Source organism: Ostrea edulis, chromosome 1 (assembly GCF_947568905.1).
Source record: "Ostrea edulis chromosome 1, xbOstEdul1.1, whole genome shotgun sequence".
Classification (NCBI taxonomy): domain Eukaryota; kingdom Metazoa; phylum Mollusca; class Bivalvia; order Ostreida; family Ostreidae; genus Ostrea; species Ostrea edulis.
This window is the reverse complement of record NC_079164.1, coordinates 75,431,800-75,453,162: the sequence shown is the minus strand read 5'-3', so window position 1 is coordinate 75,453,162 and position 21,363 is coordinate 75,431,800. Positions and strand designations below refer to the sequence as shown.

Genomic DNA, 21,363 nt, shown 5'->3' with positions numbered 1-21,363 from the left:
GTCTTCACATTAGAAGTAGTCACATATCTAAAGTACACGACTTCTGTTAATATTATATAATGAAGTGGTCTGATTAAATGCAACTGTTTAATATCAAACAAAGAATAAAACAGTCAAAGAGCTAAAGCCACGAAGGGTCAAAATCGGCCTGTATTTTTATGAAAAATTATCTGAAACTTAACAAATATTGCACTAAATATTGTTAATATACATCGTAGTAAATGTATTCATATCAAAATGTTAATTTTGTGACGTCATAACTGTGCCGTAGATGTCATAACACGTGACGTTTGTACAAATTTCTCTAAAAATGACAAATTTTGGAACTTTGATTCAAAATTTCAGTTTGGCCACATTAAACGAACAAATTAAAAATTCTGACATGGGTAAAGAAATGAAAACTGCACAAATAAATGTTGGATTTAATTTGTTCGATGAAAGTGGCCATACTTAAATTTCTTGTTTTAGGTCTTTTACAAACATAATTTATGCATCGAATGAATGTATTTATTGAAGTTATCACAACACGTGTATCCATCGAACACGTGTTTATCTGGTGTTTGTTATGTAGACTGCCGATCTGATTGGTTACCGTATTTATAGAATACCTGTTCTACAGGTATTCTAATAAAGCTCGCACGCTTTACTGTATGTAAAAGTTTACGCCATTCGAAGGCTCTCTCTCAGTACAGTCAGACGTTTCAACAAATTTATCTTCATGGATAACGAGGACGATATTCTTATGACTGACGAGACACCAGGAGAATTTCCTAAGTCATCAGAAAACTCACAGTCCACGTCTAATTCGTTTGCATTGACTGACGCAGTCAAGCTATTGTCAACTGCGATTTCCACCCAATTTCAGCAATTATCAGAGAAACTTCAGGAAGACAGTAAATCCTGAGCTCAACAACTTTCTAAGAAACTCAAAGAAAACATAGCTGGTAAGCTGAAATACGAGGGAAATAAGGTACAATATTTGTTTAACGAGGAACTGTTAGAAGAGCTTGATAAGCTAAGAGATTTATCTTCTCACAATGAAAGAGTTGTTAAAAGAATTAATGAAAAGCTTAAAACCAGACAAAAGTATATCAGAATTGCAGACGGCTCCCCGGCAGGGTGGAAGACGGTACAGGAGTATCAATGTAACGATATCGCCGATGACTCGGATGACGAGAAAAAGATCAGGAGCGCCGAGAACAGAGCCCTCAGGAGCAGTAAACAAAACAAGAAGTCTCGTTTCCAACCCTACAATAAACCCGTCCCATCTGCTGCTGCTGGTTCTGCTGCTCAGCTTTCAGCGCTTGCATTGCAACAGACAAACACTCTACAACAAGCCGGCACCAGTCAGTTTATCCAGCCCTTTCGCTCAGGTAGTAGACGGACACCTCAGCCCAGCGACGTCTGCTACAAGTGCTTCCAGACTGGGCATTGGAAAACAAGATGTCCCCTCAACATTCAATACACCAGCAGTACAGGCTCCAGTTCAAAGTGATATTGATGATAAGTATATATTACCTGTAGATATGTTTGATCAGATAACAGATAATGAGATAATGATGGAACATCACAAGTTCTTATCGATAAGAGATTCAAATGAGTCGTATACAGGGGTGAAGAATAGTTTGCACTATCATTATGATTTCTGGAAAAAGATAGGTGCTTTCGATGATATTTTGAGAATTATTAAAAATGGGTATAACATTCCTTTTGCAGCTAACCCACCTAGAATTCACTTGAAGAATAACAAATCTGCTTCACAGAACTTTTCCTTTGTTTCAGAAAGCATTGAAGACTTAATTAAATCAGGTTGTGTTATACAGGTACCATTCAGACCATTTGTAGTAAGCCCCTTGAGTGTCGCAGAAAACAGAGAAAAGAAGCGTTTGATTTTAGATCTTAGTGTGTAAAATTCATATTTGAAAAGAGACAAAGTAAAATTTGAAGATTATAAAGTGGCTTTACAATATTTTGAGAAAGATTGCTTCTGCATTAAGTTTGACTTGAAATCGGGTTACCACCATATCGATATTTGTAAGGAATGTCAAACATTCCTTGGTTTTCAGTGGAAAGATAATTACTACTGTTTTACAGTTCTTCCGTTTGGTTTGTCTAAGCCCCTTATATATTCACCAAATGTTTAAGGGCTATGGTCAAGAATTGGCGTTCTAACAGAATAAAGTTTGTTCTTTATCTAGATGATGGCATAGCCATGTCAGAGTCATTTGAAGAGTGTCAGAGAATTTCCAGTTTCATCAAGTCATCCATAGATAAGGCAGGATTTTTAATAAATCATGAAAAATCTATTTTCAGTCCAGTGCAAAATTTAGAGTGGTTGGGTATCAGATGAAACTCAGAAGCATTTAATATTTCTATTCCAGAAAGAAGAATTCAAGACATTGAGGCAAACATTGTTCAGTTTCTTTCAGATTTACCTAAAGTGTCAGCTAGGGCACTGGCCAGAGTGGTCGGCAAAATAATGTCATTGCATTCAGTTATGGGTAATGTTTGCAGATTGATGACAAGATATTGCTATATGGAAATTGTTTTAAAAACTTCATGGGACAGTTTACTACATTTCAAGTTTTCTGTTAACACGATGAAAGAATTAAAATTTTGGTTACAGAATATCAGAAATTACAATGAAAGAAAAATTAAGATTACAGAGAGACAGAGTATACTAGTGTATTCATATGCTAGCGCTGTAGGCGCTGGAGCATATACAGTGGGATTAGACCAACAGTTTTTCCACCAGATGTGGAATGAACATGAAATGAACAGAAGTTCAACATGGAGAGAAATGATGGCAATAGAATTAGCCTTAGTATCATTTGATAAAATGTTGTTTAAAAGATGTGTCAAATGGTTCACAGATAACCAGAGCTGTGTGTATATTTTGCAGTCTGGTAATATGAAAAGAGATTTACAAGAAATAGCTTTCAATATATTTTCATTCTGCAGGAAGCATATCATTTCTATCGATATTCAGTGGATCCCTAGAGACAAAAATAAACAAGAGATGTTTGTAAAACACATATGCCCCCCATGGTGCAAAATTGAAAAGGGTTATACACACACACATCATTTAATTGAGAGTAATATCATCAATTCAAAATATTGAGCAGACAATATCTTCCTATGTCAAGAGTGGATTGACCATGTGACCTAAAAATCAATAGGGGTCATCAACTCCTGAAGATGTACCAGTGTACCAAGTTTGATGTCTGTCAAGCAAAGGGTTCTCAAGATATTGAACGGACAGTATATTCCTATGTCCAATTTGACCCTTGACTTTTGACCATGTGACCATAAAATAATTAGTAGTCATCTTCTCCTGAAGATGTACCAGTGTACCAAGTTTGATGTCTGTCAAGCAAAGGGTTCTCAAGATATTGAGATACTAATTGCCAATTGGATACTGTATACAGGTGTATTTAGGTAAGCGTGGTTTTACTACTTATATTATAACAATGTTTCAGATATTATGGAATTCCTTGCAAAAATGAAACTGCTCATGTGGAAAGCTGAGCAGGATAACTGGACACCAGTCATGTTCAATGAGAAACTGAATCAACTTTTGACGGACAATGGCTTCGTCTTCCAATGTCCGAGTGTGCATGATTTATGGGAATTCCACCAAAAAATTGTAAGCCGGTTTGCAGAAAGGTAAGGCTGAAAGTGTACAATTAACGTTTTTGATCCTTTATTATATTTTAATCTACATTGCTGAATGCTAGTATCTGATTCACTAAAAGACCAGCCGCCTTTATGAATGTATTAAACGCAAGTAAGTTTTTGAAAACGTAACTGAAAATAGCTTAAATTTGAAACAGGTTATCCGAAACCAAACCTTTCTCTGAGACAGAGGCTTGGCTAAAGAAAATCCTACCCACATACATGACTACAGATCCCACCCCGCCATTACTGCCATCCTCCAAGTGTACATGAACTACATCAAGTCAGCCATGTTGCATTTCGAACGTGACCAGCGAAAATATGGCCGACATCACTAATTTCATGTCCCAATTTCTTAGTAAGTATTTGGGTAGCAATGAATATACATAATTGTACTGAGTTTACAATCAGTTACATGTGTATATATCTTTAGCAGTTTGATTTTAAGGAACTTGCAGCACCACATCAACTCGAGTATTTGCAGTCCATCATTGAATTCCTTAATTCTGGGAATACCAGCGACATCGTGGAAATGGGACAAATGAGGAACGAAAATACCGCTAACGGACATTCCAAGGGCAGATGCACTGAATTCAACGGGGAATGTAGATGAAACCGACGCCTAGACTGTATGGTGCATGTGATATCCGACATGGGATGTCCAAACCATGTGAAAGGGCTATTCCTTACAGAAATTGACCCTTTTGTAGTGCTTTCAAAAACTTCTTTGCTTTGAAAAATAAAACATCAAATACCAAACATATGTATGTATTACTTGAGCCAGAGTTTCTAGGTGAACAAAGCCTCGATGAAATAGTACTTGGTTTCTTGGAATTTGCAAAGATTGATTATTTACTAAACCTTGATATTTGCCATGGATTCTAGTAATCGCATCTGGAAATTGGGTGTACATGTTCCGATATAGTGACCTTTTCCACTTACACAATTAAGGGCAAAGGATACAATTGTTTATGGTTATGTCCATAACCTATACATTGGATAACGCCCTTGTGCCGCTTTCTTTAATAGGACATTTAGATATTGTTTCAGACCCCTTGCAACTTCACGCATGCACATTGAATTTCAAGTAACGTCGCTTAAAGCTGACATGAATTCATACTTATTTCTCAACTGAAAAAAACCTCATTTACTCTACCCGTATATATCCCTAAATTGTCACACCTGAATGATTTTCTAGGTGGCCTCGACCAGTTTTAAAAACATGGTTTACTCAAAATTACAAAACATATATTGTATATAAGAAAAACATTCTGAAAGTTTAGATAACTTGGAAGAAGAAAACAACGAAAAAGGCTACTGCAAGTCATGCCTTTAGAAGAATTATACATTTGCTAATCAATTCTATCAATGGGTAATAAAATATTTTTATATAGTTTTGACATGTTTACTACAACTGTACGTACACGAATGTAAAGGAAAGTCACTCTAAATTTATTTATCCAAAGCTTTTAGAATAATTTAGTATTGTAAGATGTTTTTATTGTAATTTTCTAAAACATGATTTCATTTTTGTTTCTACACCTTAGTATCAGAGTAAGGAGATGTGGGGTTATCTTTAGACATAGACTCAACTACATATGTTTCAGGGGTTTACACATATTTATTTTCTAAATGATAGTCTCACTGATTTCTTTTCAAGTATGTAATTAAGAGATAGTTAAATTTATTATTAATATTTTGAATGATTTGCATACCACATGCATGGCGTTACTCTCTGGGCGCAGCCATTTCTAAACAACGAGCGCAGCCATTTCTAAACAACTTTTAAACAGTAGCTGAAATACGCATTTTCATTGGATAAGCATGATGTAATCCAAACTTGGTTGTTTTCTCCATCCGCTAGAGGGCACCACTTAAAGCTACAAAAATTTCACTAAATCTGCCAAGGGTTTGTAGAGAAGCGGAGCGGATTGTAAACCCTTGGTTAGCGAAGATGAGGTAAATACTGACCCGCAGATCCTAAGTTCAAATCTACCAGTGTCTTTTCCGTTATATTTTTGAAAATCAGGGTGTTTTTGTTTTCTCTCTCCAAAATTGCACTAGGATTATCTCCCTCATGCATAGCTCTTATCCTTAAACGAATTTGACTTCACTTTTTTTGGCGCGCTGTTTTTGGCTATAATAGTTCTAAAACTTCATTGTTATTTCGGATTTCAAACATTTCGGTTGAGCATCACCGAGGAGACATTATTTGTCGAAATGCGCATCTGGTGCATGAAAATTGGTACCGTATAAGTTTTACATTATGACCCGTGGGTCGAGGCCTCTGCTGGTGGACTGTTAGTCCCTGAGGGTCTCTACAGCCCAGTAGCTAAGTACTTCGTTACTAGCTTGAAAATACGGATGTATATTTAATTGCTGTTATAAAATTTAGAAATTCATTTCAAAATTAAGGATTATCTCCCTCATTCATAGCTCTTATCCTTAAACGAATTTGACTCCACTTTTTGGCGCGCTCTTTTTGGCTATAATAGTTCTAAAACTTCATTGTTATTTCGGATTTCAAACATTTCGGTTGAGCATCACTGAGGAGACATTATTTGTCGAAATGCGCATCTGGTGCATGAAAATTGGTACCATATAAGTTTTACATTTGACATACATGTATATACTTATTACATCATTGCTTACAGTAGATTTATCACTGTTCGTTATCTTCACCTTTATAGGAGTTATGATATTGATCAATGTTCGTTATCTTCACCTTTCACCGTCATATCTTGATTAAATCATTTCATGCCGATTTGATAAACTCTTCCAAGTGATCCGATACTTTATCCACTGGGCTACGTAGATATACAAAAACTATCAATACAAGTAATTTCACAAAACTTTTGGATCGCCATCTAGTAGTATCATAAGCTGTACAAATATTGATGTAGCGAGCCACCTTAAAGTCTGCCGGATAAATTTTCGGTATAAATGTAAAATACTTCAGGATTTGTTAGTACATTCGGTGTACACTTGCTTTTGTTGTTCATCGCATTATTCACAAGGCAATTATTGTAGTAGATCGATAATATCAAAATAAGCACGTTTGAAGGCTTGCATGAAACAATGAAAACTTTGAAATTCTTATATTATCAAAGTTATTATTGAGGCACAAGACAAGTGAAGTTCAACGTCGGCCATATTTGTTTAGGACCAGTAGTCGTGCACCTGGATGTAGCAGTAAAATGAGGCCTAGGAAAACACATTTTATCGTTTGGTAACTTTATCACATTCGTTTTATGCATTTACACTTCTATACAGTGAATGGAAATAAAATAATACTTTAAACTAAATAAATCCCATAGTGACCTTCTCCATGTCAACGTTCCTTTTCCCATGAAGAGTATGGATGGTGACACTAGACGTTTATTTCTTCGTAGCCTTCCAGACACTAATGCACATATCCTTGACAGCCAGATAGACATTGATGATATCGTTGTATTCTTGTATTGTCGTCTTCTAAATTTTATATAAAAATTCCTAACATATTTTCGCACTATACTCGTGTCCAAATCTACCTTAAAATATTCATTAAAGCCAAATATGAATTGACTGATTTACAGTGACCTGAATATACCTGCCTGATAAGGAAAGACTTGATAAAGCAGAGTGCATTCCCAGTGATGTAGAACTATTGGCGAAGCTAGTACACCAGTCCATTATGCCAGACAAGATGAAATACTTTGGAGATGTGAATGAAGTCTGCTACTGTGAATTGACTGTTTGCCATTTCTGTTACATTATTTCTAGCTCGACATGATTGTCTATTATACTGCGTCCGGGACGGAATCCACTCTGCGCAGGATTTAGTTTGCCTTGTTTTCCCAGAAAACATCTCAATCTGGAGCTGAGTAGTGTTTTTTTTCAAAGGTTTTGCACAAGTGTGATGTAAGTGATATTGGTTTGTAGTAGTCTGGTACGTGACGATCCTTGTCAAGGTTGGATATTGGGATAACTATAGCATAACTCCATGACGTTTAGTGGGTTGATTGTAGAAGTGGAGTATAATGTATATGAAATTTGGAGAGGGGAGGGGGGGGGGGGGTAAGCAGGAGGTGTCTAATTTTGTCACCTCCGGGTGCAATGCTTTTGTTGTGTATGAGATTTTGTTGGAGTTCGTGTAATGTAAATAGCAGATTGTAGTGTTCCAGTTTTGGGACCTGTGTCTTTGACATGGAGTTTGCCGGACAAGTGTGTGAGTGCTGGGTCAAGGTTTGTGGCTGAACTAGCTTGTTAAAGTTTTTTAGCAATTGAATTTGCCTTGTCTTGTGTGAGCTGTATGCATTTTGTATTATTGCAATAGCTGTCTTGATGTTTTTGCCTATAAAAGTGACTTGGCCTTTTATAGAATGTTGATATGTTTGTACGCGAGTTAAGTGTTGAAAGGAAGTTTTGCCAATGTGTTTGTTGTTCCTGCAGGATAACGTGTCTAATGTGTTTACATGCTGTGTTGTATTCTTGTTTGGAAATTTGGCCCCGCTGGAACTCCTTGAAGGTTCTTCTGCAGTTGTCAGTCCACGCAGGGTTGATCGGCCTAGTGACTGTTTCCCTGGGTATACATTGTTCAGTCGCCTGATGAATTGTGGTTGATGTTGTATAGGCCTAGGTTGATATTCTAATGTGCAAGTTGGTCAACCCGGATTGTTCTATGTATATGAACCAATTTGGACCGGTTGGCTATAGTGTAGACCCAAGACTTTGGTAATGTTTTAGTTTCCATATATGGGGCAAAGGAGAAATTGTATCTGACCCACATGGGTCTTGTACATCTAACCAATCGGAGATGACCGATATGGTGTTTGGTACGATGCAGCGGTGCTACCAGAATTTGGATCGACCCTAGTAGGGTTCCACGTCCCCTACCTTGTCCGCATTATTGGCTCCCAGAGCTGGGTGGTGAATGTTGAAATATGCTAGGTAAATTGTGTTTGTAGGGAAGATTTGAGAAAGATGTACGAGTGTAGGTTGGATGTGGTTAGTTTTTTTTTTAGGTGCAATGTATATGTTGATAGGATCTTAATGAAACCTGTGTTGAGTTTACTTTGTGGCGACCAATTCAAGCGGTGATTTGTAGTCAGTGGTAAGCTAAGGTGTTTAGACCTCATGGACAAGGTGGTAGGCTCAACATATTTATTTGTTTAGTGTGTGTGGGGGGAGGGGGCGCCGTAAATCGACAGTTTGATAATTTTTATAAGGGATGGATCTGTAGCTCTCTGCTCTGGTGTGTCCCAATATTTTGAGAACTATAGTTCTGCAGCTAGGTTTGCATGGCATATAAAGGGGACGGGTTTTCTACGCTTCACTTCACATCAGCTACTAAAGCATTCTAAAACCATGGATGAATAAATTTAGAATGGCTTTTCTTTACATGCATGTAAGTACAGTTGCAGTAAACTTGTCAAAATTATACAATAAACACACAGAATCGACTATCTCTCTGGGTCTACTCGTAATATCTGTGAAGGACCGCAGATGTAGGTATGTACTTGTCAACAATACCTTAAATTCCCTTTATTTATAAAATAATTGTTCCCCGCTGCATCGCGGAAGGGGACATAGAAACATCGGTATCCGTGTATCCGTCCGTCTCACTTGACTCTGGACGCAACCTCTACGGACTATGTTCAAAGTTTGTAGGAATGTTGATCACCATATCCATACATGCCAACTTTTAAAAATCCCATGGAGATTTTGCGCGCGACGACCTTTTTTCAACGCTCAAAATTCGCGACATTTTACCATGAAAATAAATATTTGTCTTTTCAAATAAAATATCGATCTAAACATTGTACATGTATCATATATCAACACAACATCAAGTGTGTTTGACCATTAACTTTAACAAAACTATCTATATAAAAACAAGAGGCCCATGGGCCTAGAATCGCTCTTCTGATACATTGTAGAACAGACAAAAATTCAAAATTCTCACTAAGATTCATCAATTAACAAAGTTTGATGATGTTAAGTCAAATAGTACCTGAAAATTTAAATGTAACTGTCCAAAAATAGGTCACGGTGGCCTACTTTTGGTCGACACACTGAAGACTCAAGATGCATCAACTGACAAGTCAAATAGTATTCAAATATAGCCGTCAAATTCTAAAAGAAGGCCACAGTGACCTACTTTTTGGTCGACACACTCCAAAGACTCAAGATGCATCAACTGACAAAGTTTGATAATTGAAGTCAAATAGTATCTGAAATATTCAGATATAAACGTGAAATTCCAAAAGTAGGTCACAGTGACCTACTTTTTGGTCAACAAACTCTGAAGACTCAAGACCCATCAACTGACAAAGTTTGATAATTGTAAGTCAAATAGTATCTGAAATATTAAAATATAGCCGTCAAATTCCAAAAGTAGGTCACAGTGACCTACTTTTTGGTCAACAAATTATGAAGACTCAAGATGTATCAACTGACAAAGATTGATGATCCTAGCTTTCATAGTGTCCAAAATATGCATCTAAAATTGAACATGTGAAATTTGAATGTCTGTAAAATTCAAAAAGTAGGTCACTGTGACCTACTTTTTTTTATGAATATGTTTCGAGGCCTCTAGACGCATCAACTTACAAGGTTGATGATTCTAAACTTCTCGGTATCTGAAATAACAACCTAAAATGTATTCATAAATGATTAGCCATAAAATTCAGAAAGTAGGTCATGGTGATATGATATCTTAATCATACTGCTCCGACATTTTGATTCGACAAATTTTACAGGAGTTATGGGAATTTTGCTTCAACGTTTTTGCGGCGGACGAATGGCTATGCGTAGCAATCTTGTTGACAGGTAGCGTTACTTTCGATTCGATGGCGAAATCATGCTTCATATAAATGGTTAAGGGTTTATGTGACGTTCAGGTCTGGAGGTTTTAAATCTTTGATCGTACTCACTCAAACCCAGCCATGTTTGTTCTGAGTTCAACTCGGAGCAAGCTCCAAGCATACTCGAAAATCTTTGAGCATGTACTTCGTTTGAGTACGAGAAAATGGGTGACTTTATCGAGCCGAGAATACGCAGAAGTATGACAAGCCCTTTTACTATTTAACGAAAAATAAGATATCTCTTTAAATTAAAGAGATCTCTTATTTCAAAGAGATATCTCTTTAAAATGAGAGATATCTCTTAATCTTAAGAGATATCTCTCTAAATAAGAGATATCTCTTTCACCTAGAGAGATATCTCTTTCACTTAGAGAGATATCTCTTTTACTTTTAGAGATATCTCTTACACTTAAAGAGATATCTTTCACTTTAAGAGATATCTCTTTCACTTAGAGAGATATCTCTTTAAGTGAAGGAGATATCTCTTTTGCTCTGAGAGATATCTCCTTCACTTAAAGAGATATCTCTCTAAGAATTCCTAGAGAGATATCTCTCAAAGTATACGAGATGTCTCTTTAATCGTTGAGAAAGAGATATCTCTCAAAGAGAAAGAGATAAATTATATCTCTTTCCAATATTTTTATTAGTTTGAATACTTGAGTAATTCTCCCTAAAACGGAAGCCCGCCAAAGCAAATCTTAGCATGATGGCTGGGGTGTTGCTAAAACGCGGAACGGAAAATGGAACGGAAGATGGAACGGAACGGAAAACAGAAAATATATTATGCAATAATGTTATGAGGTCAACATTTTGCAAAATCAAAAAGCTTATTTTGAACAAGGAATGCAGAAATTACGGAGAGAACAGGAAATCATCCTCAGAATCCACCATTTCATATTGATACCTCATACTGATGCATTATAATTATGTTTTTTTTTTACACGGTGTGTTTTGTGGATGAATGTACCAACAGATACTTGCTTAATATTTTGCATAGTAAGTTTTGATAAAAATATTAAGCAAGCGCCTGTTGGCACCATCTTTTTTCCCGGCTTTGTCATGTACATGTGCGTTAATGACGTTTTTGCCAAGGGGGGGGGGGGGTATAAACCACGTGTGTTCTTTTCATTCTCTACCCATAAGTGTCACTGCTCGCTAACACCTGTCATTGCCGAAATTTCAAAATTCTTGTAAAATGCCTTGTAAATTCTTATACTAACGTTTAACTAAATTCGATTAATCAATTTATGATGCAAAATTAAGATAGTTGTTTTATCTCTTGTAAACAATTCCCAAATTGTTGATTTTAATCAAAATACATACAATGTTGTTGTATGTATGTAGCACTGAACAATGTATACTGTTGATGATATGATACTAATGAATATGTACATAATGATCAAGTGAGATAATTTTACCATTGCAAAATGAATGAATAAAACTACATGCACCCTACTACAAAAATTTCGATGTCCACGACGGGTGACTTCAGATAGCTTGAAATTCGGAACATCGAGGTGGTAAAGCGGCAGTTTCACTGAAGTTTTGGACAGGTCCAGATTGCATATTTGTGGTTTTAATACCAAATTTTCCTACCTACTTTTTCTTATGAATAGAGTCAGTATTATCTTCACATAATTATTTGTCTCTGGCATTGAATGCTTAAGTTTACTTGATTCCAACATGCAGCTAGTGAATTGTTCGCCAAGTTCAACCATCTTTTATAAAAGTTTTGAGTACGAGAACAATTTAGAAGACTAGTTGCTCTCAAAAAAGTTTTATAACCTCCAGGCACCAAAACACGTATCATTTTGCCCAAGCAAAAGTAGAAATTTTTGTATAAGTGGAAAAGATCAATACATGTATATGAGAACATCTGGGCCATCTGTTATGAGATTACTAGACTACATGGCAAAATATCAAGTTGCAAATTCCAAGAAACAGTATCTTTCTGTACGATATTTTATTGTTCAAAGCAAAGAAGTTTTTGAAAGCACTACAAAGGGTCTGATTTCTGTTAGGAATAGTCCCTTTCACACGGTTTGGACATCCCATGTCGATATCCCATGCACCATACGGTCCAGGCGTCATTCCATTTACATTCCCCATTGAATTCGCTGCATCTATACTTTGAACGTCCGTTACCGGTATTTTCGTTCATCTGTTCCATTCCCATCATGTCGCGGTTATCCCCTGAATTGAGGAATTCAAAGATGGACTGCAAATACTGGAGCTGACGTGGTGCTGCAATTGTCATGTATAATCATCAAGTTACACGTTTGTTATTTGATAAGACTGCTAAAGTTTATAACCGATTGTAAAATCAATACAATTATGTATATTCAGTGCTATGCAAATCCTTACCGAGGAATTGTGACATGAAATTCGTGATGTCGGCTGTATTTTCGCTGGTTACGTGGTTCTCTACTTGTTCGAGGAGCAACATGGCTGACTTGATGAAGTCCGTGTACACTTGGAGGATGGCAGTAATGGCGGGAGTGGCGTCTGAAGTCGTGTATGTGGGTAGGATTTTCTTCAGCCAAGTCTCCGTCTCAGCGAAGGGTTTGATTTCGAATAACCTGTTTTAAATGTAAGCCATTTTCAGTTAATTTTGAAAAACTCCAACCGGAAGCTGGTCTTACTAGTGAATCATATCTAGCAAGAGAAATTTGAAAAAGGACGAAAAACGTTAATTGCACAATTTTAGCTTTCAGTTTTACCTCTCTTGCAAACGGCTAACAACTTTTTGGTGGAATTCCCATAGATCATGCACACTCGGACATTGGAAGACGAAGACATTGTCCGTCAGTCAAAAGTAGATTCAGTTTCTCATCGAACATGACTGGTGTCCAGTTATCCTGCTCAGCTTTCCACATGAGCATTTTCATTTTTGCAAGGAATTCCATGATATCTGAAACATTGTAACAATATGAATATTAAAACCACGCTTACCTAACAATACCTGTATACAGTATCTACATGTAATTAGCAAAGTATTACAAATACCATCGAGTTGGAAATATTCAATGTGCTCCATAATGTCCCCGTGCGCTGCCATAGCGATTTTCTGGGCGACGTCGTCCACAACGGCCTTGTCCGTTATCCAGTTCTCCAAAACGTTTCTCACGCGAGTGTTCATTTTCCAGTCATCCTCTGCCATGGTACGTACTTGGTCCTTGAACACATCTGGATAAAATTTCAATGTATATGTAAGTTCTTATAGAACAATTTTTGACATTACATAACGATGACAAAATCATTGCAACATTCCAAAAACAAATTTACCACTACGTATGATTTTATTTAAACGCCGATATAATTAAGGAATTAAAAAGATGTAATAAAATGTTTGTATTCAAAACTAAGATTTTTTAATCGGGGCTGAAAAATAAAACTTTCAAATTTTGTATTCCATTGATGTGCATCGTTTTGAAATGCCAAGGTTGTCATTGTATTGTGGACTTGGTTGTGATGAAATGTTGAAAATGTTGCAATATATTTTCCTCTCTCATAGTATGAAAGCCATTTAGAGGTACATTGATCCTTTATTTCGTTCGAGTATCATGCACTTTACAAATTACAGTTACCAAATTTTTTAGAGAATATATTTCGGTTTAAGTCAAATATCAATTGACTATACTCACAGAAAACTATTTGGTTGACTCTCGTCGTTGCACACTGGAAATGGGCATCCAAGAGCTCTCCGGCAACGTTAACAAAAGTCTGTTCTTTGAGCATCATTTGGTCAGCGTCGTTATACCACGCATTCAGCATTGTAACAACATTACGTGGCGTTAACGGCATCTCCGCTGAAAATTCAAGGGACGTCAATGACATGTTGAAATGTTATGAATCCTCATAACTTTCATTTGAAAGCATTTCATGCCAACCTGGTATTTCAAACAATATACTTACATTTATATGGTCCACTTGGGAAACTGCGGAAGTATGGTCTGAGAAACTTTCCGAACATTTTGTGGAACCATTTGTATGTTGGAGAGGAGGGGTCAAGTTCATCGTTATCGAGCACCCAAGGTCCGAGTGGTCTGGTACCGGGGATATGAAATTCTGGCGTAGACCCGCTCAGTGGTCCGATACCGCTCATGGAATACTCAGGCCTATTACCGTCAACTACATACTGTCTTAAGCTTGCTGCGAGTCTCTCTAGTTTTCCGACGATGACACGTAGTTCATCCTCAGAACTCGCTGGCCTTGATAGCGAACCTGTGTGAAAATTAACATAAAATAATTCATGTGAACACAGAAATAATCTGTATGTTATTAAAATTCACTAGCATACGTTCATTCCATTTTTAAGATTTTGTGCGTGTTCGAATAGTATAATCTCTTCCACTAGAGCTCGGAAATACATTTCAAATTTCATTATTATTCACAAGGGAAATGTTAAAGACACAGTCTTTCCATGAAAAAGTCTTACCTTGCAAAACTACGAGCAAAATCACGAGGGCTTTCAAAAACTCCATGATTTCTTCCTGTGATGTGATGTCGATGATACCTGTCGCCTAGAAGTACACGCACTCACCCGCTCAGTCCTTTTATACCTACCCGACGTCGTGCTGTGTAACAATTGGCTGTTAAAATTTGATGACACCTGCATTTTGGCTGAAAGATTTTTTCAAGTCCAAGTTCCTTTATATTGTCTTAATTCGTACACAGTGGTGGATCCAAAGGGAGTTCTTGGGGTTGCCCCCCCCCCCCACTTTCGTCCGAAAAACTTGCGAAATGAAGGTAATATAGCGCATTCTGAGGGTGGACACCCCCTTTGAAAACCAAAATTAATAATAGAACCCCTCCTTTCAAAAATTTATGGATCCGCCCCTGGTACAGTTCTGAGCTGCTCATCAACTTACAACCGATATTTATTTATTACATTTACATTATAAATACATGTAGGTTAGATGAAAATTACTAATAATAATTATAGTGAAACACAATTAATTGAGAATTCATTTTATTTCTGTCACAATTTCTAGATGTGGACTATTGTAGTATAACATTGTTATTACTTATAATGTGCTATGAATATAATGCACGCGGTTTTATTTTTTGAAGGAATTAAAAGATGTTGTAAAATTCCCTATTATTCAATATAGCAATTTTGACTTTTTATTCGGTTTGCTCGTGACTTTGTGACTTGGTCAGGTATTAGTTGACCTCGGCCCTGTTGTATTTCGAAGGAGATTTTCAAATTTTCTCCCCACGCATTCCCATGTATTTGATTCCGTATTGTGACCTAAACCTACCCCCTTGGGCCATGGTTTATCTGAATTTGCACTATAGGATGTTTTTATCGAGAGAGAGAAAGAAAGAAAGAAAAAGAAAGAGAGAGGGGGTTAATTTTCAATCTATAATACATGATATCAGACATTTTGAATTTGAGGACCAATAACATAATGATATTGTGATGTTATTAAATGACTAATGGAAGTTGATTAACTTAATGGTGTGTGTACTGTCGGTACTGACCAAGCATCACAGGTATTCGGTCATCTGTACTTGATAACAATAGAATGGTAAATGCGGACACTAAGGTTAATCTTTCCTCAAGTCCGGTTTGAGGGCGAACAAATAGTCCTGCTTTATCCACGAGAGCATTAAACTGAGGGAGTCATTCTGCGAGAGAGGCTGTGAAAAAATGAAGTTCATCTCGCTATTTATAACTTTAGCGATTTCCTCGCGATGCAGTATTGCGTTTATATTGGATGGTATAAATGGTAAGATTAATTTCATTTAGCTGAATTCATTATTCAGAATTCTTTTGATTTTTTTTTTAAAACAACAATTTTTCAGTGTATGTAGTTATAATCACATAAGTGAACATATATTTTGTTTTTGTCTGTGTGTGTGTGTGTGTGTGTCACTAGAATTTGAAATAACAAATGCTTTTGAAACTACCGACTTGCACATATCTGGAATCAAAAATGATCGTAGGATTTGTCGTAGGAAAGGTCTAGAAGCTGGATTATACAACTTAAAAATTGATTGGTTAAAGCACAGAGTCCATCGGAACACAGGGGCCTGCTCCATTTAAAAATATACTCTTTTTAAAAGTAGGCCAAAATCTAAGGTTAAAGTTATAAGTTCAAAAAAAATTTGGTACCAAAAGAAAGGTTTTGTCACAAGTAATGCATACATGAAAAATATATTACTTCCCATTCAAAATTTATGAGCAAGGTTGAAGTTTTGATATTTGGGTAAAAGTTCAAGGTCACAAGGGGGGATATACTGCTTACCTCATACAGGTATATACGTGAAATTGACAGAGCAGCAACAGCTGGCTTGACCAACGTAATATCGGTTTTAAGTTACTTTTGACCATTTTTCTCACAATTAATGGACTCAATGAGATCTGATATTTTATATTCGACAACTAGTCTATATAGAATACATCTATATATTCACATACATTTCCCATATTTTTGCCTTTGGTATCTGTACTAATTCTAATGATAGGCATTTCCGCATATTTACATTCACTGAGTCTTTTCTTTTATATTTCTTTTGAAGTTTACATTGCTTTCATCATATATTAAATAAATTCTTTTGACACACAGACATATGGATGTCAAGTTCTTGTTTTTGTATAAAAGTTATTTCAAGTTCAAAACAACCTGAAAATCAAGGCAGTGCATCTTGAAATTCCATTAGAGCAGACAGAACTGTAAAAACATTGGTAAATCAACCCAGCCAGCCAGCCAGCCACCCACCCACCCACCCAACAAAATAGAAAGTGATTCCTTTTATTTATATTTGAAATAAAAATGAAAATGTAAAATCGGCCTATGAAAAAATATTACCTGATAGAAATTTTAAAAATCCATGTTAAATTTTGTGCCATGGAAGTCATCATTTGAACGGAAAACTTGGTGATATTTATCATGGAATTTACATACCTAGACGGTAAGTAATGTGGTATTAATTAATAGTGATACAGAGTTGGTTTAATAGTTAATGTGTCATCTCTTAGCTGTTCACGATAACGTGCCTTGTAATTTGCACACAATTGCTGCTATCTACCCAAAAGATGTAAAAAAAAAAAAAAAAAAAAAAAAAAATAATAATAATAAAAAAATTGATAAGTATTTGATGCTTAATTATGTTTTGATTTCATATCCTATTTCTCTTATCACACAATTATACATGTATGTGCAGATTGCCATGATGACCCCACATTACAGTGCTGGTATTACGATGATTCTCAATGCACGGGGGTGTATGAGGCCTTCGCCAGGTTGCACTGCCCGCTGCGATGCGGATTTTGCCCAGGTAGGGAGCCATATTAATCTGTGTTTTGCTTATATTGATTCACGTATAAAATTAATTCGGGTTTCTTCTTTCTTTGAATTAATGAATTATTCCGTCTTTTCAAAATGTCACCTTCTCCAGAACATTGAACCAGTCAGGATATTCTTTTCGAATTAATATACAAGCATCCTCATGTGCTGTAGAATCAATTTTGCAAAAGCGATGTTCACCGGGGCAGAGAAGATAAAACAGGGACTCATAAGGAGGAATGGGTACAAGATGTTACATTGATAAGCAAATTATAAAGCATTCTTACCTTGCTCAAAAAGAAATCAACTTGATTCCGATCATTCCAGAGGGCGTATTACGCTCGCTCCACTTGTGTTAATGAAGCTTGTAGAACACACCCTATGGTAAGAGAAGGCCACGACCCCTTTGATGAAGGGGCGTGGGTGGGTACACCAGTTTTACACAGGAACGTAGGAATTAAGTTCTACTAGGGACATGTGCATACAGTATTATGCTATGCTTAAATATTGGTGGGGGAGAGCACAATGCGTATATAATTTTTACATGGGAGTATTCTATAAGATTGAAGTATGGGAGTTGTTAAAATCTTGTCGTCTTCATAAGGGTAGGGCCACAATAAAATTCCTAAGTTCTACGTCAGATCACATATTGGGACGAATTTTTTGGAAATGCAAGCTTAAGATTAACCTATGCATTCGGTTGTGCTTAGCAGTCACCTGGTCACTAAGGGATTCATCTAAATGTATGTTAAATCCAATGCCCAGGTGAGCAACTTTCCCGATAGGACTCATGTTGAAAACTTGTCAGCCTGAACACTTCAATATTTAGTAGATATCTCTTTTACATTAGGGGGAAAAAAAACAACAAAAAACAACAACACTACATGACATACTTTCATTATTAATTCAAACAAATAAGAAGTAAGAGTATTTTCTTTGCATGAATATTTAGGAAAATCGCCACCATGTGAAGATTTGATTCCTGACTGCGCAGATTTTGGTCAACAGGTGTGTGGAGATCAGGCGTATCAGGGTTACCTGCGGAAAAACTGTCGTAAATTCTGCGGTTATTGCACAGGTAATGTCGTCTTTAGTTACTTACCGATACAATTGAACGGAAGGGAAACGGTAAACATTTGTATAGCATCAATAGGTAGCATTTGCAACCAACTCAGTTTTATGGAGTATCTGCTTTTATCGATCGCATTACTATATAATCGTATCGGGAATCTTATCGTCTTTACCATTCTTACAGTTTCTATGACAACCCAAAAAACTACACCAGCCCCGATCTCAACAACACCTGCTTCAACAATAGGTACTACATCAGTCGCCAAAGCATCAACCACAAAAAGTGTTTCTAAACTGACGACTACGCAGTTTGTGTTGCCTTCTGGTACATGTATCATGTAATGAGGCCAACAATATATACCTTCTTAACAAGTTGAACTCGGCTATTGGTTTGGTGATGCGGGCGGGTGGGCGGGCGTCAACAATTGGTTTCCGGATGATAACTCGAAATGTTTACAATCTAATCAAATGAAACGTTGATATATTGTTGGGTACCAGGTAAGGAAGACCCCTACTAATTTTGGAGGAAAATGGTCAAAGGTCAAGGTCACAGTGACCGAAAATAGAATGAAAATTTCAGAAAAATTTGCTTTCCGGATGATAACTCAGAAAGTTTAAATCCGAATCAAATGATACTTAAGGATATTGTTATGTACCAGGTAAGGAAGACTCCTATTGATTTTGGAGAAAATAGGTCAATAGTCAAGGTCACAGTAACCGGAAAAAAAAATTTAAAATTCCAAATAAATTTGGTTTCAGGAGGATAATTCGAATTTTTTTTAATTTGAATCAAATGAAACTTGGATATATCGTTGGATACCAGCAAAGCAACGCCCCTATTGATTTTGGAGAAAAAAGGTCAAAGGTCAAAGTGACCGAAAATAGATTGAAAACTTCAGACAAATATGATTTCTGGACAGTAACTCGAAAAGTTTAAAACTGAATCAAATGAAACTTGGTTATATTGTTGGATAGCTGGTTAGGAAGACCCCCTATTGATTTTGGAGAAAAAAGGTCAAGGTCACAGTCCTGAGAAAAGATTGAAAATTTTAGAAATATCTGGATCTGCATGACAACTCTAAAAGTTTAAATCCGAATATTCACAATTATAACTATGCCACATCATTCCTGACTTTACATTGTATCCCATGCAACTCGGCTCATGCACCCCTGGGTGCATATATTGATTTTTATTCATTTATAGTACAATTATTTTCATTGATATATATTTATTATAACCTACCTGCGTTAGACATGAAACATTCAGATCCTGCATGTATCACGCTTGCAAACTGTAGGTACTAAACTCTTACATTGATATCTAATTTCCTTGCCATAGATTGCCAAGACGTGCGTAGCGATTGCCGGAACCACTTACATGCCTGTGAGGGGGTGTTCCAAACATGGGCCATGACAAACTGCGCGCGTACTTGTGGATATTGTTACAGTATGACATCACAGATACACAGAAAAATTCTGCCTTTTTGAGTCTTATTCATAGGGTTTGATATCCAAAACCACATCAAAAATTTATAAAAGAATAATGATACAAACTGTATTTGTAATTAAAATGAACATGTCATCTTTGGCAGATTCTCCACTATGCGAGGACACGGCGGACTGCGTTCACCTGCCCTCTACTGTTTGTACAGATCCAGATCTTCAGGACTTCGCCATGACGTCATGCAGGAAATTCTGCAGATTTTGTATGGAACTATAGACAGCAATTTCCACATCTTGACATGACGTTTTGAAGTTTATTTTAAAAATATACACTTTTATAACATACATGTATATTTATAGGTAACAATGATACGACACACTCCGTGAAGATGACGACACAATTTGTTCCCACGACAACACCCAGTGCGTCAATGACATCGTCATTTACCATGAAAATTCCTAAAACTGCAATTCCATAGACCCGTTCATTCTTAAAACGTTCTGTAATAAATAAGTTTATATTACGATATTTTGTTATAGACCATACATATAGTGGTGAACTCTAGTTTAAAGTCAGTCTAGGCTCAATGTCCACTTGACTTTGAACATTCAATGTCTTGGGGGCAGTTCTCATGTACTGAAGGCATCGACACTTTATATGAAGGGAAATTGACGGAAATAATTAACCAGACATGGCAACCTAGCTAGTGGTTAGGGCGCTCGTATCGAAATATTGAGCCCAAATATATATATATATGTATGTATGTATATGTGTATATATTATATATATATATGTGTGTGTGTGTGTGTATATAAATATTATTATATATATAATATATCAAAAATGAATGACGAAATCGGCACAGTTGTTAAATAATTCAGAAGAATAAAATCCAAAATGATCACAAATTAATCAACGATCAGTTCCTGCTAGTACTTTCGCCTTATTACAGCTAGCTCTTCAGACAGTTTGTCTTGAATGTTTCAGTTGTAACATTAAAAAGTAAACGTTCACTGTGACATCATAACGTCTG

The 21,363-nt window shown here is 36.4% G+C and overlaps 2 protein-coding genes and 1 long non-coding RNA gene across 4 annotated transcripts; 2 read left to right on the top strand and 1 right to left on the bottom strand.

Annotated features, from left to right (window-relative positions):
• Nucleotides 1-3,295: 3,295 nt before the first annotated feature.
• LOC130053424 (uncharacterized) lies at nt 3,296-4,434 on the top strand. Its single transcript, XR_008802011.1, has 3 exons — nt 3,296-3,666; nt 3,834-4,033; nt 4,134-4,434. It is a non-coding gene; the product is annotated as an uncharacterized LOC130053424 (long non-coding RNA).
• Nucleotides 4,435-12,468: 8,034 nt separating this feature from the next.
• On the bottom strand, nt 12,469-15,067 carry LOC125681249 (uncharacterized). Of its 2 annotated transcripts, XR_008802005.1 has the most exons (7): nt 14,959-15,067; nt 14,436-14,744; nt 14,165-14,329; nt 13,527-13,706; nt 13,241-13,431; nt 12,885-13,099; nt 12,469-12,764 (listed from the first exon to the last, which is right to left on the bottom strand). XR_008802005.1 is itself a non-coding variant. In XM_056160658.1 (5 exons), exons 1-5 carry the CDS (start codon nt 15,002-15,004, stop codon nt 13,286-13,288), a joined length of 846 nt encoding a protein of 281 aa, XP_056016633.1. In that variant the 5' UTR covers nt 15,005-15,060; the 3' UTR covers nt 13,239-13,285. The 2 variants fall into 2 exon arrangements, 1 of the variants encoding a protein (XP_056016633.1); XM_056160658.1 differs by lacking the exons at nt 12,469-12,764; nt 12,885-13,099 and having other exon boundaries at nt 13,239-13,431; nt 14,959-15,060.
• A 2,644-nt stretch (nt 15,068-17,711) lies between these two features.
• LOC125681288 (uncharacterized) lies at nt 17,712-20,818 on the top strand. Its single transcript, XM_056160643.1, has 6 exons — nt 17,712-17,807; nt 18,768-18,893; nt 19,071-19,133; nt 20,226-20,333; nt 20,479-20,592; nt 20,690-20,818. The coding sequence occupies exons 3-6, from the start codon at nt 19,076-19,078 to the stop codon at nt 20,806-20,808; spliced, it is 399 nt and encodes a 132-aa protein (XP_056016618.1). The 5' UTR covers nt 17,712-17,807; nt 18,768-18,893; nt 19,071-19,075; the 3' UTR covers nt 20,809-20,818.
• Nucleotides 20,819-21,363: the final 545 nt, after the last annotated feature.

Excerpts from the sequence above, each read along its gene's own strand:
- LOC125681288 (XM_056160643.1), top strand. The coding sequence starts at position 19,076 with ATGACAACCCAAAAAACTACACCAGCCCCGATCTCAACAACACCTGCT. Across the intron at positions 19,134-20,225 it reads AACACCTGCTTCAACAATAG|ATTGCCAAGACGTGCGTAGC; the intron begins GTACTACATCAG and ends TCCTTGCCATAG. Across the intron at positions 20,593-20,689 it reads CAGGAAATTCTGCAGATTTT|GTAACAATGATACGACACAC; the intron begins GTATGGAACTAT and ends GTATATTTATAG.
- LOC125681249 (XM_056160658.1), bottom strand. The coding sequence starts at position 15,004 with ATGGAGTTTTTGAAAGCCCTCGTGATTTTGCTCGTAGTTTTGCAAG. Across the intron at positions 13,707-14,164 it reads AGTCAACCAAATAGTTTTCT|ATGTGTTCAAGGACCAAGTA; the intron begins GTGAGTATAGTC and ends AATTTTATCCAG. Across the intron at positions 13,432-13,526 it reads TGAATATTTCCAACTCGATG|ATATCATGGAATTCCTTGCA; the intron begins GTATTTGTAATA and ends ACAATGTTTCAG.